The sequence below is a fragment of the Lissotriton helveticus genome, chromosome 5_1 (genome assembly GCF_964261635.1).
Source record: "Lissotriton helveticus chromosome 5_1, aLisHel1.1, whole genome shotgun sequence".
In the NCBI taxonomy this organism is placed as follows: Eukaryota; Metazoa; Chordata; class Amphibia; order Caudata; family Salamandridae; genus Lissotriton; species Lissotriton helveticus.
This window is the reverse complement of record NC_136065.1, coordinates 1,672,561,696-1,672,575,510: the sequence shown is the minus strand read 5'-3', so window position 1 is coordinate 1,672,575,510 and position 13,815 is coordinate 1,672,561,696. Positions and strand designations below refer to the sequence as shown.

The 13,815-nt window shown below is 47.7% G+C and overlaps 1 protein-coding gene across 4 annotated transcripts in view; it reads left to right on the top strand.

The window, feature by feature from the left end:
- The window catches only part of ACIN1 (apoptotic chromatin condensation inducer 1), a 1,432,530-nt gene that overhangs the window by 484,772 nt on the left and 933,943 nt on the right, over window positions 1–13,815 (top strand). For all 4 annotated transcript variants that reach the window (XR_013594955.1, XR_013594954.1, XM_078644895.1 and 1 more), the window contains exon 5: window positions 463–551. Coding sequence is in view for 2 of the 4 variants with exons in the window: in XM_078644895.1 (XP_078501021.1) it covers window positions 463–551 (89 nt within the window). In the remaining 2 variants the exon portion in view is untranslated. The remainder of the gene's footprint in view (window positions 1–462; window positions 552–13,815) is intronic.

Sequence of the window (13,815 nt, the reverse complement as noted above, 5' to 3'; positions counted from 1 at the left end):
TTTGCCGGCTAGCGGCAACCTCCCGGAACCGGATGGCCCAGGAAGGTAATCGTGATGTTTCAGTGACTTGACATTGGAGTGGCCAAGGAATAGATGGAGAGGGTGGGTTGGTTGTTTTGGGGTAAAAGCAGAAACGAGGTGCTACACTTGACCTGTGCCCCGGATGGGGCACACACCGAGGTACCTCCAGTGCACTGACTCATTGAAGCGCCGCCCAGCCTCCGGGATGTGGGCTAATCGGCTGTGTATTGTGTTACTATCGCATTGTATGCTGAGTGCCGTTGGTGTTTAGGTCGGCCTGTTGGATATGTTTATTCCTGATTCTGCAATAAAAATATATTTTTTAAAAAAATGAAGCTTGCTGGGTGTTGTATACCATGGGGTAGGGTGTTGCATGGAGTGCTTGATGTGCTATTAGTAGATAGATCAAAGTAACTCTCATTTTGTTTATCCTTTCATTAGAGAAAAGTCATCCCATATTAGATGAGTTGGAGAATTTGGCAGATGAGAGTCCATCAAGGCGGGAAAGGAGATCGCCAAGAGTTCAACAGGTAAGTACCACTATAGTTATCTGCCATTGAATGTTGGTGGGGGGAGCAAAATGAGATTGGATAAGGCATATTGTTGGATAGGGAGGCTGCTTCATGTGTGGGGCTCACCACCATCCAAGAAAGGGAAAAAACATTGACTACCCTGTTCCAATGGGGTAGGAATATGGGCCTATTGGCTCTCACTTTTAGGGGCGAGACAACAGAATAACCACCAAAGGGCAGAGATAGTCAGACAAAGACATATGGACTGTTCCAATGAGACAGGGAGAACAAAGGGAATATGCTAGCGAGACTAGGGTGGAATTTAGTCAAAGATGCGAGGACAGTTTAGCCTGCACTAAATTTAGATGATTGAGGACCCTCTAGATTCTGCAAAAGGGACCCTTTGTGGGAGTAGGTGTACTCTAGGACTGTAGCAGTGAGGCACAATGTACATGATATGATATGCTACATTATGTTATGTGCATTTGGATATCAGATAAGTGTGGCTCAATGGTTAGAGCGGCAGACCCTGATGCAGAGGTCTAGCCCGGGACCAGGGTTCAATTCCCCGCCTCGACGGGTCTTGGGCTCAAAATTCCACGGACCTGATAATTCTCGCCTTGGTGCCTATTCCAATCATGGAGTCCCACTCTGCAACTCTGGGCAATAGCTTGCTTAATCTCCACAACGGCCCCCACAACGCTAAGGATGCCTTGCCTCCACCTTGGGGGTGCCCAGGAGTGGACACCTCACAGGGAAAAGCCAGGATGGGTTCCACAGCGGTATTCGTACAAGCGCCTTGAGACCCTTGCGGGTGAGTAGTGCGCTATACAAGTATCAATTTACATTTACATTTACATTACATTTTTACCATTTGGATGGTACGATGGTGCCTGTGGTGCCTAGACATTCTTTCTTGTAGGTTTAAGATTCATATTGACCAGAATCAAGGTGGCCCATCCATTGCTAGCATACTTTCTGGCTCATAAAAAAACAGCCAGTTCAGCTCCCTTGCTTTTAGTTCACAGAGCGAGAAATTAAAGAGTGGTCAGTTGCAGACAACAAAATTACTTCAGAGACTTTAAGAGAACTACCAGGGATTTGATGTGATCTAAGTGGTGCAGCTCAAGCACTAGGTATGCTTGAAGCAAATAAAGAGTCAGGGTGATCATTATCCTTAACCCACATATTGAAGTTGCATATTATGGCAAATCTCTGGATATCTTGGGGATAAAAGGGAAATTAACTAATGAGGTGCCAGAATAGTTGGAGGGTGCTAGGGGTGGTAAACCAGGCAGGAATTAATGGGGTGTTTTGGGGATAACTTAATTTGCACAAGTAGAAGTTCTGCAAAGCCACATGGTGGAAGAGGAATAGGAACCAAAGAATATTCACTTGGCTTAGTTACTACTTTAATCTAATTTGTGCTCAATGGTTCTCAGATTTATGTAGATGTGAGCATAAGGATGTGCTGTTGAACTCACATTCGTGAACAGTGCAGCGAGGGGATCAGGGAGGAGAGCGGCTCGCCGAGCAGGAGCAAGCAAGTTGACACACACCCCCCTACTGTTTTGAGTTTTTGACACTGGTTACTGTTTAATGAGGGTAGGGATATGTGGGAGGGCGACAGGCCTTCTCCCATGGATAGTTTGGTCCCAGGTTGGGATGCAACTGGAAGGGGGGGGAGGTGGGGAGGTGGGTGCGGGGGGGAGTTGGTTTCAATTTCACCACATGTTGGGGTTTCAGGGGGTTACGAGGGGGAGGGGGGAGTCAGTTGAGAAGCAGCAGAGGCATGCCAGCCCACACTTGATGCCATCCTTACTCAGAGGCCCCACATGGGGAGGGCGCTGTAACACACAATGGCAGGTACATTAGATACTTCACACGTTGGTGGCAAAGGGGTCACGGTGCTGACTTGGAATGTAAACGGCCTGGGATCCAAAATTAAGAGGGGTTTAGTGACTGCTTACCTCAAACGACTGGCGCCTGACATTATCCTTCTCCAGGAAACGCACCTTAGAGGGAATCAATGCGCCTTTATTGCGCGAGGACGGTACACTGTCCTAGCACATGCAGGATACACATCGGACTCTCGAGGAGTCGCGATTCTCATAAACAAAACAACGCCATTCACGGTCACACGCACTTGGCTGGACCCACAGGGCACATATGCGGGAGTCCAGGGGATGTGGAGGAGACGTCGATACACGATAATATCAGTATATGCCCCACCCAAGTTACAGGCGCGCACTCTGAAGGCAGTGGCGAACATACTACTGGACACGGCCGACACGATACAGGTAGTGGGGGGGGACTTTAACGATGTTATGTGCACGTCACGGGACAGATCAGGGTCAACCCACACAGTAGGATCCACTACAGCCCTAGCGCGGCAAATGACCACCATAGGCCTCACTGATGTATGGAGGTGGCTTCACCCTACGCACGAGGCATATTCATTCTACTCGGGAGCACACAAAGTCTTCTCTAGGTTAGATTATGTCTTCGTATCCAGGCAGGAGGTCTCAGTGAGAGATTTGGCGGAGTATAAGGCGAGAGGGATATCAGATCACTCCCCGCTCTATGTCCGGCTGGGGAGAGAGAGAGGGGAGAGGCAGGCGGCATGGCGACTAGCGGCATGGGACATCCAAACACCGGAAATACTCCGGGGCGTGCGAGCAGATTTACGGGTCTACATGGCCGAAAATGAGGGATCAGTTAATTCCGGTGTTACCCTTTGGGAAGCAATGAAACCAGTCCTGAGAGACCGTATCCAGAGTAGGCTAGGAGATGCTAGGCGGGCGCGGCAGGGCGAGATAGCGACGGCAGAAGCGACCGTCTTGCATTTAGAAACAGGATACCACCGACAGAAGGAAGAGACGCTCCTCAGGAAACTGCTAGACACACAGAGACACTACAGGGAACTAGTCACGGACGAGGCGCGCACTCAGGCACTAGCAACACTACACAGATTATATGATGTGGGCGACAAGTCCGGCAAGCTTTTAGCCTGGTTGAGTAGGAAAGAACGAGCAACAAGATGGGTGGATCAGATCACGTTACCAGGGAATATACGGGTGAACACAGATGAGGCCATAGCAGATGCCTTTGCGACTTATTATGAAGACTTTTATAGGCCCAGGGACCTGGGAACCAGAGAGGACGCCCAACGCTATATGTGTGCTATGGAGATGCCGACTCTGTCCACAGAGGCCAGTGTAGCCCTGGAGGCGGACTTGACTCTAGAGGAAATATCGGAAGCCGTAACAACGTTGAAACCGGGGAAAACGCCGGGGCCCAATGGTTTCCCGGCGGAATTTTTTAAACGGACGGCGGATTTGCTGCAGCGACACATGAAGGCCTTATTCACGGATGCATACCGGGCAGGGAGTCTCCCGCCGGATCTGGCCACAGCCACTATCGTCCCAATTTACAAAGCGGGAAAGCCCAGGGACGACTGTGCCTCCTACCGCCCAATCTCCCTCCTCAATATCGAGACGAAAATTCTGGCCACGATCCTAGCTAGGCGTCTGAGAAATGCGATAACAGAGCTGGTACACATGGATCAGTCCGGTTTTCTTCCGGACAGGGCGACCAAATTGAATCTCCGCCGCACTCATAATTGGCTACAGGAAGTCCGTGAGAAAAGTGAACCCCACTGGTTCCTCTCACTGGATGCGGAGAAGGCCTTTGACGCAGTCCACTGGCCTTTCCTGATGGAGACCCTCCATCGGTTTGGGTTCGGACCCAAATACTTGAAATGGGTCCAGCTCCTATATTCAAACCCGAGAGCGCGAGTGCGGGTCAATGGATGGTTGTCCCGTGAATTTCCAATTGGAAGAGGGACACGCCAGGGGTGCCCGCTGTCCCCCCTTCTTTTTACCCTTACGATTGAAATCTTGGCGATACGGATTAGACAGAATAGGGAAATTAGGGGTTTCAGGTGGGGAGAATCGGACGCAACGCAGGAGAAAATATCTCTGTATGCCGACGACATACTATTATATGTGACAGACCCAGACAAGACAATTCCAGCACTGTTCAGAGAGCTAGATGACTTCGGGGCGCGGGCGGGCCACAAGATCAACTGGCACAAATCGGTCCTATATGATCCACAAGGTAAAGGGCGACGGGAGTGCCTGCCAGAGCAACTTATCCACACGACTGACGGCTTTCAATACCTGGGAATATGCATCACGTTAGATAGGGGACGATCTTTCACTAACAACATAGCCCGAATAATGGTTGACGCAGTGACGGAGATGGACAGATGGAGACAGCTCCCACTCACCCTATTAGGCCGCGCCGCACTGTACAAAATGGTCCTCTTACCCAAATTTCTCTATGCGCTTCAGAACGAATATTATCCTCTACCGGCTAAGACCCTGAATAAAATCCACGCAGACCTGCGTGCCTTCCTGTGGCTGGGGAAACAGCCGAGGGTGGCGCTCTCAACACTACAGCGACACCAATATAGCGGGGGGATTTCGCTTCCCAACCTAGAGGCGTATTACTGGGCGGAACACCTCGCCCCGATTAACGAGTGGCTACATGCGGCAGCCGATCACCCTACATATGCACTAGAGAGATCTAAATGGTCAAATAAGACCGTGCTACATTACCTCTATGGGGAGACGGTGGGGCAGCAGTTCCTACCTGCCACCAGGATTACGATAACGGCATGGCATAGAGCGACAAAGACTATGGGCTGGGACAAGAGACCCACTCGACAGACGCCACTGTGGTGCTGTAAATGGCTAGGCGAACTTAATAAGCTGAAAGGCTTTAGAAGGTGGGACGACATCGGCATTTCCGCACTGGGAGACCTGATAGCAAGGGGGGAATTGAAAACCTTCCAGGCGCTCAAGGATGAATTTAGCCTGCTCAACACCCAGTACTACAAATATGTTCAATTGAAGCACGCCTGGAGGGCACAAAATATCACACTTACTGACATCCCAGAATACACACCATTAGAGGGCAGGTTGCTACAGGAACACATACAAGGAGGAGCAGTATCCCTAACGTATAAAACTCTGACCAACAATATCCTAGGGGACCTGCAGGGTCTACGAAACAAGTGGGAGGCGGACGTGGGAGAAATGGAGGATTTGGATTGGGAGCTCGCCCTTATGCACCCTCGCGAGGTGGCGATTAAGTCCAGACTCCGTCTCATACAATTTAAGGTCCTCCACAGAGCCTACTTTGACAGGGGGAGACTTTTTAAAATGGGTAGGGTACCTGACACAACATGCCTTAGGTGTCGTCGGCAAAATGGCGACTTTTTCCATACACTCTGGGGCTGCGAAGTCATTCAAGGATACTGGGAAGGTGTGTTCCTGGAACTGGAGGAGGTACTGGGGGTGGCCATACCGCGCGACCCTAGATTGGCGCTGCTAGGCGTGACAACGGAAGTAGACCTAACCCGCCCCTTGGTTATCTTTCTGGTACTGGCTTTCGTGGTGGCGAAAAGGGACATCGCAAGACATTGGGGGGCACCCGAATCCCCAGATTTAGAGGAATGGAGGAGAGGGCTAGACCTGTACATGGCGGCGGAGAGGGTGACCTACAAAGCCAGGGGCTGCCCCAAAAAATTTCGGAGGATATGGGCTAAGTGGAGACAGTACCACGGCCTAGACTGAGGTATTGCAGACAGGCAATAAGAGGTCAGGGAGACCCTGGGCGGGACAATGTGCATGCCGGGGGTTCATGCTCAATCTCTGTCTCCTCTAATGCTTAGATCATGTCTATGAGAATGACGAGAGCTCTATAGCACACTAGGGAGGGGCTCAGGTGAGGGAGGAGGGGTGGGGGGCTGGTGGGCTGCTGTTTTGTTTTTGGGGACTACTGGGGTTACTTCTGTTTTGCTTATGTTACTAGTTCAAAAGCAAAGTGTTCTAATGATGGATATGACATCCAACACCAAAGAAAAGTTGCATGACTGACGGCCTGAGCGGAATGTTGACGCTCTACCGTGTGCTAATTTTTTTCGCATGTGATACTTCGGATGCAACAATAAAAAGAAATTTAAAAAAAAAAAAAAGGATGTGCTGTTGAGATGGTAACACGTTGCCAGCTATATGGCTGCAGTTCTTTGTTGTGCTCATGAGGATGATAGAATGTCATTTTAATATATTCCTTTGACATAGAAGGATTTCTTAATATGTCTACACACATGGAATTCGGTTTATTACCAAAAGGTAAGTACTGTCAGAATTTAATGTGTGGTGTATCGGCAGTGTATTGGCTGTACTGAGAAGCAATGTGTAATTTGGTCTGTTGGGTTTGTGTGTGGTATTTCTAGGCGCTAGGTGATGTGGTTAGGTGATAGCTGACTACATAATAACTAAGTTGTGTTGGATGTTTCGGAGATGTCTGTCTAAGGAGTTCTGTTGGATGCTGGACAGACTTGTGGGGACAATTCAAATAGTGTAGTGCTTACATTACAATTGATCAATAGCATTCAGTTATTATATGCCGCAAGCCAGTTCACATGAGGATAGGGCATGTGAATACATGCTTTGGTGTTGATATCCCACCACATTCCTCAGATGCAACCATAGCAACCCTCTATATATTTCTTGTCAGAGGTGCACCAACGTTTGTGTCTGTAAAAGCAGTTACAGAATCCTATGACATGACTGTGACCTTGCTGTTACTCACCTGCACCTATAAAAGTACAGCTCTCACCAAATGCATTATATTTGTTAAAATAATACGGTCCATTAGCACATTCCTTTGCTTGACACAACCGCCCCTTTACAGAGACAACATACCATGTTAGTCAGACCAGTATGCGCCCTCATAAACCATATTATCAGCAAAACAATGCCCCATAACAGTCTAACACTCTCCTCAAAAATACCAGCATTCAGAATATCAGACAGTACACCCTCACATGCATAACACAATACCAATTTCGTGTAGCTGGCAAACTGATAAACGTCTCGCACAACCATCCATCACAGACTCAACTGTACACATGATTAGTCTGACCTCATAGCAATACAGTACCAAAGGTATGTAGCTAGCAATCAAATGCCTTCTAAGAGCACAATTGGCTCAGCAAACGATAAACGTTCACTTTTGGACTGGCAAGAGTGGTGTGGAATGCAGTGAAATATTAAAATAATGTACGCCTTCTATAAATATAGATGTCTAAGCACACTTATACGTATAAACCAAAATTCACACCTATTAAAGTGCTTCCATTAATACATCAGTGTCCCCAAGCATACAGAACAAAACTCACTTGAATCAGTTTTTTCCGTCATCAAAATCATTACAAAATTCCATACATGATACCACATAAAACATTGAATGAACATAACCAAGCAGACTAGACATTCATCCTCTGTAATAAAAAAATCTTGGATGAGACTTGTGAGGTACGTCTCTTTCATCCCCTAGAATGGTAAATTTAGTGTGGTTCACTTGAGTTTTTTTGATAACTGTAGAATGGACGTTTTTTATGCAACAACTAGGTTTAATATTTGAAATGTAGAGAGAGACTAATGAGTTCATTTTTCAATTGACTTATGACTGCGTATATATATATATATATATATATATATATATATATATAAGTGTATGTCTCCGCTGTATCCCTTTACGAAGTCGCACTCCCCAGCAGGTGGCCTTCTTGTTAGCAAACCAACAGATTCAAAAGCTATCTTTCAATGCGTAATGCGTTTTGGACCGCCACGGTGAGCATTCTGGTATTCACAGTTCTGTAGTTCTAAATTTTTATCCTCCAGTGGATTTTGGAATCTGCAATTTGATTATAGTCAATATTTTTTTTGCCCTTCAGGGGCGGCCTTTAAATTTTGCACGATTTTATTTTCTTTCACTCACCAATCCGAATACGGCCTACATAGTCCAAACCACTTCACGGCTTGGACCGCGTGCACATGTCTCTTCTTGTCTCCCTTTACAAAGTTTTACTCCCCAGCAGGTGACATTCTTGCTGGCAAACTGGAAGATTCAAAAGCTATCTTTCAATGCCTAACGCGTTTCGGACCACCATGGTCCTTGATCACAGGCTCAATTTGCATATCCAGTGACTACAGAGCATAATTGTATTTTCAATTAACGTTATTAACCCTCTAATGGGTGTCACATGTGAGTATTCTGGTATTCGTAGTTCTGTAGTTAGTTATTTTTATGCTCCAGTGGATTTTGGAATCTGCAATTTGATTAGGATCAATATTTTCTTTGCCCTCCAGTGGGCCGCCTTTAAATTTTGCCTGGTTTTATTTTCTTTCACTCACCGTTCCGCATACGGCCTGGATAGTCTATTAATACACCAGAGTCCCCAAACATACAGAACAAAACTCACTCGAATCAGTTTTTTTCGTCATCAACATCATTCCAAAATTCCATACATCACACACATAAAACATTGAATGAACATAACCAAGCAGACCAGAAATTCATCCTCTGTAATAAAAATCTTGGAAGAGACTTGTGAGGTACGTCTCTTTCATCCACTAGAATGGTAAATTTAGTGTGGGTCAGTTGAGTTTTTTTTTGGTCGAAATCTGTTTAGTGAGTTGTATGTAAAGGTTACAGCCAATTTACAGCAACGATAGTGCATTCAGTCTTTCTTCACAGGAGTGAAAACCGTACATTAGATAACTATAGTATAGACACAGTTTAGTGACAAGTTTCGGATTGCCCCTGGTAGCAAAATTCTGAGGAGAGAACCTCGTGCAGACTCCTCATTTTGTCATATTAAGCATTATACAGGAGGAACGCATCTTCCCAAAGCTGAGTACTGATGTGTTTGAACGCCACCATAGGTGAAAAAACAAGAACCAATTATTGAATAAAATAAAAAAAAACTGTCAAAACCAATCATACCCAGGGAGACACATAAGCTTAAATTCTAGTGTGTGGGTAGGGGTCGAGAATGAACCCCCTGCTACCTGCGCGAGAGTGCCCCTGTAAGGGGGGGGAAAGCATCAGGGCCGCAACCTCGGGAGAAAGGAGCCCTACTTTATATCAGGAAGAGATGTAATGCCCACAGTCTTGGACCGTATGCAAATAGGGGAAGCCCCTCTTATAGATAGCTCAGTAGCGGGCTCCAAACATAATCGAAGCCCTTAGGCGAGTCCTCGTCAATATCTGACATTTGTTCAAGGGTCAGTGCCCGCCACAGGCTGGCGTGCCATTGTGTAAGTGAAGGAGCCTCCGGTTTCTTCCAGGCTGCTGCCAGTGCCATCTTGGCCTCACCTAGACAGAGCCACATAATGGAACGGCCCCCTTGGGTCTGATACTTGAGAATCAGGTTGCGATTACCAGGAGTACATTTTCCATGGATTCCCCAATCAGATACCTCAATATTATCTTGATATGTTTAAAGTCCCCCAGGAGGCCATAACCCACCAGCATCAATTGGACTTTGCAGGGAGTATTGAGTGTAGTTTCTGTGGATAGAGGTACCAGTTGTATAAAGTTTTATAGTGGGCCTCCCTCAGGAACATGGAGCGATTGTATTTCGCTATGTCTTTGTATAGGGACTCCCAATGCTTTTCTGGAGGCGGGGTCAGGAGAATGCCCTCCCAAAATGTTTTGTGGCACAGTGATCGCTGTGGGCTACGTGTAAGCAATAGTGTATAGAGGAAGGAGATGTACCCCGTCTCCGTGTTGCCAGTTTGGAAATTTTCTTTCCAATGGGAGCAACTCCCTAGTGGTCGCCTGTCGCATCTGCGGCTGCTGGACCCAACGTACCAACTGGGCATAATGGAAGCCTTCTGTTTGTGGAAGCCTGAAGCGGGTTGCACAGTCAGTGAAGGAGCGTATCCTTCCTCCGGTGAAGAGATCCTCCCTTCCTCGAGTGATCAAAGGGCCTTTCTTTAAGCGCTGGGGGGAAGGCAGTGCTAAAATGTATGGGGTGTAGGGGGATGGAATCGTGGTCAACGGTAGGGTTTTGGTCACCGTGTCCCACACCTGGAGGGTAGTTGCTGTGGGTATGCTCAGATATGCGTTGGCCGATCTGTCAGCTCTCTGTCTCCACTGTAAATCCCAGATAGTTCTACCCATCACCTGTCAGTCTATGTGAAGCCACAGTGTTTCCGATTCCCTCAATGACCATTCACCCAGGACCCGCAGCTGAGCCGCTCTGTAAAGTAAAAGGAAATCCGGGAAAACAAGGCCCCCCTTGGGTCGCGGTCTTGTCAGCAGGTGATGTGAAAGACGTGCTCTTTGCCCCTGCCAGATGAAATTTTGATCATGGGTCTCAACTCTTTAAATAACCCCTTCTCAGACTGGATTGGTAGCCCCTGGAAGAGATAGAGAAGGCAGGGAAGCACGTTCATCTTTACTGTGTTAATTCGACCTATCCAGGAGACTCCTAAATATGTAATGGCCTTACGCACCCATCGGAAGGAGGACATCCCCTCCATCCTTCCCTGCACCTCCGGGGGCAGTGTTAAGTTTAGTATGAGAGATTTAGATAGGTTAACCTTGAAGCCTAAGACCTTTTCCAACAGCTCCAGTTCCCGATGTATTTCGACCAAGGAGACCACTGGATTGGTTATTGGCAGGAGTACATCGTCCTCAAACAACGAGATTTGATGGTCATCCGCGCCAAACCGAATCCCGCTAATCTTCGGGTTCGCTCTCACCCTTGCTGCAAAAGGTTCTATGCTTAGGGCGAAGAGCATCGGGGAGAGGGGGCAGCCCTGTCTGGTATCGCCAAGCCCGTTTACTAATACCTTGGATCTTGGGGTACTATAATTGGCCCTCACCATTCCCAGAAAGGACTCACAAAACCCAAATCGCCGCAGAAAAAGCTGTAGGAAAGCCCAATCGACTCAGTTGAAGGCTTTCGCTGCGTCGAGCAATAGAAGGGCCGCAGGGATGTGTTTCTTCCTAGCCTTATCTATGAGGTGAAGTACTCTGCGGAGGTTATCGTGAGTCTGGCGCCCTTTAATAAACCCTGACTGGTTGGGGGTGAATATGAGTGGGTAGGATGTTCTCCAGTCAGGTAGCCAAAATCTTTTAGTAGAGTTTTGCATCTAGATTTTACAGAGCGATAGGTCTGTAAGAAGTACACTCTTGAGGGTCCTTACCTGCTTTCAGGATTATCGAGATCAGGGCTTCCCTCATGGAGGGGGGTACCTCTTGGCCTGCAGCAATTTCATTGCATAGTATAGTAAGGTGCGGAGCCAGTTCGGCGGCAAAGGTGCGATAAAACTGAACTGTAAACCCATTAGGGCCCGGGGCTTTATGACGTTTAATGGAATCAATGGGTGCCTGAACTTCTTCCTGAGAGATGGCGCGGCCCAACTCCTCATTAACTGGCGGCGGGACCTGAGGAAGCTCGGGCACATCTAGATATTGCAACTGGTCTGTTTCCAGGGGTGGTTCAGCCTGGTATAGCGTGCTGTAGAAGTGATAGAACAATCCAGCCTTCCACTCTTTGCTAGTGTGTACGTGTTAGAAATTAGATTTTTGGTAGCCTAGGGCATGTACCAAAGCCAGGCAGAAACCACCACTCTAGTCAGGATAAGGGAGTTACACTCCTAAAATAACCCCTTCTCACCCCCTTGATAGCTTGGCACGAGCAGTCAGTGTATGCACTACAAAAGGACACCACACCAGTTTAGAAAAATATCCAATATTTTTATATACTTAATACAAGACCAAAAACGATAAAAATCTACAAAACGGTACTTGGAAATCTTCAGCTATCAAAATAACCTTGAAAAACAGTTCCTTGAAGTCGATAGCTCCATCTGAGGCTATCACAGCGTCGTGAACAAACACATCCAAACAGTTCTGGCTGACTGCAGCATCGCGGGCCAGCTATGGTGTCAGGAAGACCCGCAAACAGTACTTTTTAGAAATGCAGGGCGTTGGTGACCTCTTGTTGAGCTTCCGAAAGCACGGCGTTTGCAGGCATCGGTGAAGGAGGTCGGTGAAGGAGTTGTCGGGGCCCTCGAAGTCACACGCGTTGCAGATCCAACTCTTCTCTGTTGAAGTCAGGAGCGATGGTGTCAACAGGCGTCTGGTGCTGCGGGGCGAAGTGCAGTGGTGCTGCGTGCAGTGCCCTCGGGTCGCTGTGTGAGCAGCGGCTCGGTGGCTGCATCAGACGGTGTTGTCGGTAAGACCAGGGTCGCAATGCGAAGTGATTGCAGTGCTCATCACGGTACTGGCAGGTCGTGGTGCAAGCAGCGGCGTCATCGTTGCTGGAGTCTGGAGTCGATGCCGCCGGCGTCAGTAGGCCAAGGCTGCGGTGCGGGTTCAGGTGAGGGCGGTGTGTCGTGTAACTTTACGAGCGGTGCCCTCGAACTACGGTGCAAGCAGCGGCGTCGATTTCGACGTGGAGCGTCGTCGTCGGGGAGGCCAATGTGTCGTCATGAAAAAGGCAGTGCGAAGTGCGGTGCCCACAGGTCGTAGTGCGAGCAGCGGCTCAGTGGTGGCATCAGCAGTATCGTCGGTGAGGCCAGGGTCGCGGTGCCCTCAGGACACGGAGTCGGCAGCAGCTTCGTAGGCTGCGTCGGGTTGCTTTTTCCTCTATTGCAGCACACAACACACAGTCCCCACTACTGAGGGCAGAAGAGCTTGAAGTCTTTGCTGTTCCTGAGACTTCTTGAACAGGGGGCACGCTCTATCTCAAGCCCTTGGAGAAACTCACAAAAGTAGATTGCAGAAAGTTCAGTCCAGTCCTTTCACTGCCCAAGACCGAAGCAGCCACTGCAGGCCAACATAGCAAAGCACACAGCAAAGTGGTAGTGTAGTGTAGTTCCTATTTTCCCAATAGGCTCTGCGCATTGGAATAATACAACAGCAGTAATGGCCTAGACCAGACGTTAACTAGGTCTACTACTATCGATACTGGACTTAAGTTTTGGGTTTGCCAGCGTAGCTCAGAGTTCGCTAGAAACTTTCTCGAATGTTCAAGGAGGAATTAACTTCCCTGATTAGACAAGAAGGGATTTAGTTTCTGACAACCATAGAACATGACAACTTTGCTCTCCCCTAATCAAGAGTCAATCTCGAGAGTCGTGTGAGCACAAGGCAATTATTTTACTCAGTCAGTACGTGCATTCTTAGTCTCATCAGATTGTAGAGAAAAGGAGGAGACGGGCGTGTTCAATAAAAAGGTGTTATTTATTGATCAGTCTCTTTTCTCGTACAAGAGAAATGGATCGATATTATTGCAATACTTACAGTTAAGTAAAGTGCATACATTAAAAGCAATAGTATAAAATAATACTGTAAAAACATTGATATGGTTTCTGAGCCATATGATGTTTAAAATGATTAAAATATA